This window comes from Cynoglossus semilaevis, chromosome 9, assembly GCF_000523025.1.
Source record: "Cynoglossus semilaevis isolate Cse_v1.0 chromosome 9, Cse_v1.0, whole genome shotgun sequence".
NCBI classification, from domain to species: domain Eukaryota; kingdom Metazoa; phylum Chordata; class Actinopteri; order Pleuronectiformes; family Cynoglossidae; genus Cynoglossus; species Cynoglossus semilaevis.
In genome coordinates this window covers 4,713,256-4,714,605 of record NC_024315.1, presented here as the reverse complement: position 1 = coordinate 4,714,605, position 1,350 = coordinate 4,713,256, and the positions used below count along the sequence as shown (strand labels likewise).

At 52.4% G+C, this 1,350-nt stretch overlaps 1 protein-coding gene across 1 annotated transcript in view; it reads left to right on the top strand.

Moving 5' to 3' along the window:
* Positions 1–130: 130 nt before the first annotated feature.
* Positions 131–1,350, top strand: part of LOC103383507 (mucin-5AC-like) — a 5,757-nt gene continuing 4,537 nt past the window's right edge. Inside the window, exons 1-2 of the mRNA XM_025058462.1 lie at positions 131–441; positions 770–955. Of these exons, the coding sequence (XP_024914230.1) occupies positions 390–441; positions 770–955 (238 nt within the window). The 5' untranslated portion in view covers positions 131–389. The remainder of the gene's footprint in view (positions 442–769; positions 956–1,350) is intronic.

Sequence of the window (1,350 nt, the reverse complement as noted above, 5' to 3'; positions counted from 1 at the left end):
TCCTGGTCCGGCCGTCTTCCGTCCTCCTGGTCCGGCCGTCGTCCGTCCTCCTGGTCTGTCTCCTGTCGGAGCCTCCGCTCCTGCAGCGACCCCCTTGTCCTTCCTCTCATCTGTGGAAGTGCAGGAAGTTCCAAATGACCTAATATACTGTATTTTGTCGTGAACGCGCCTGTCCGTCCATCTGACGCCGCAGGAGGGCGCTCTGCCCGCTCACACACGTGCATCTCATTTACACAGCGTTGACTTCTCACTTTGAAGGAAACGATGGAGCAGGAAAGTTCCTGACGCCGTGTTGCTGGGACTGTCCACAGGAAAACGGCTTCTGTGTCCCGACGTCAGCGGCTCCGGTCTGGATGTCTGTATGGATTCACCGACACGGACATGTCTGAATGTTGGAAATGCTGCTGCACGTCCTTCTGTGGCTCTTCGTTATCACAACAGGTCAGTGTTATAATCATCTTAACTTATTCTGATGCGAACGCAGTCACGGTTTAGGAACATTTTCCAGTTTCTATATCGAAGCATTTTGTATTAATTTAGAGATTCTTCAAATATCCGTGACCGCGACACCTCCTGGTGTCAACATGAACCGGATTAGAACAGATTAAAGTCAGTGAAAGTCTTCGTGTCATTTACGTTTGTTCAGTTTAAACGACTTCTTCAGTTTTTATGATTTTATGTTATCATCCATCATTTATTCAAACACCGTCGAAGTAAACGACCTTCAGGAGGTTTTTCACTTTAAAAGTCACTTTTTATCCCTCCTCAGATAGAATATCGTCTCTGTCACAGCCGGACTGTGGTGGTGAGGTCAGTCTGGACCAGGGTCCGGTGGGTCACGTCCTCCTCCCTGGGCCCAGTCTGTCCAGCAGGGGCAGTGTTTGGAGCTGCTCGTGGGTGATAGAGATCCCTGAGGGCAGGACTCTCCTGTTGGAGCTGGCACAGAGTCCCGGTGGTGCCGGTGTATCGGTGCTGTGTGGTGACGTCACAGGAGCTCACCGTCAGGTCCTGGGGGGTCAGGGGGGGGCTCTGCTCAAAGGCTGTGGGGGAAACCAGGCTCACATCACTTGGACAGGAGACGGACGTTCTCCTGATGAGATTCAGCTGTCCTATCAGGGTGAGGAACTGTCTAACTTAGTTAACCAGTCAGTGAGCCGCTAACCAGAACCAGAACCAGAACCAGAACCTGGACCAGAATCTGGACCTGGACCAGAACCTGGACCAGAACCTGGACCAGAACCTGGACCTGTTCTGTTCTGCTCCAGGATTTGGGTCATGTTTTGGTCAGTGTGGGCTGTAGGTGTGTCCACGGTCTGGGCTGTTGTTATGGTTTCCACCCCCCCCCACCCC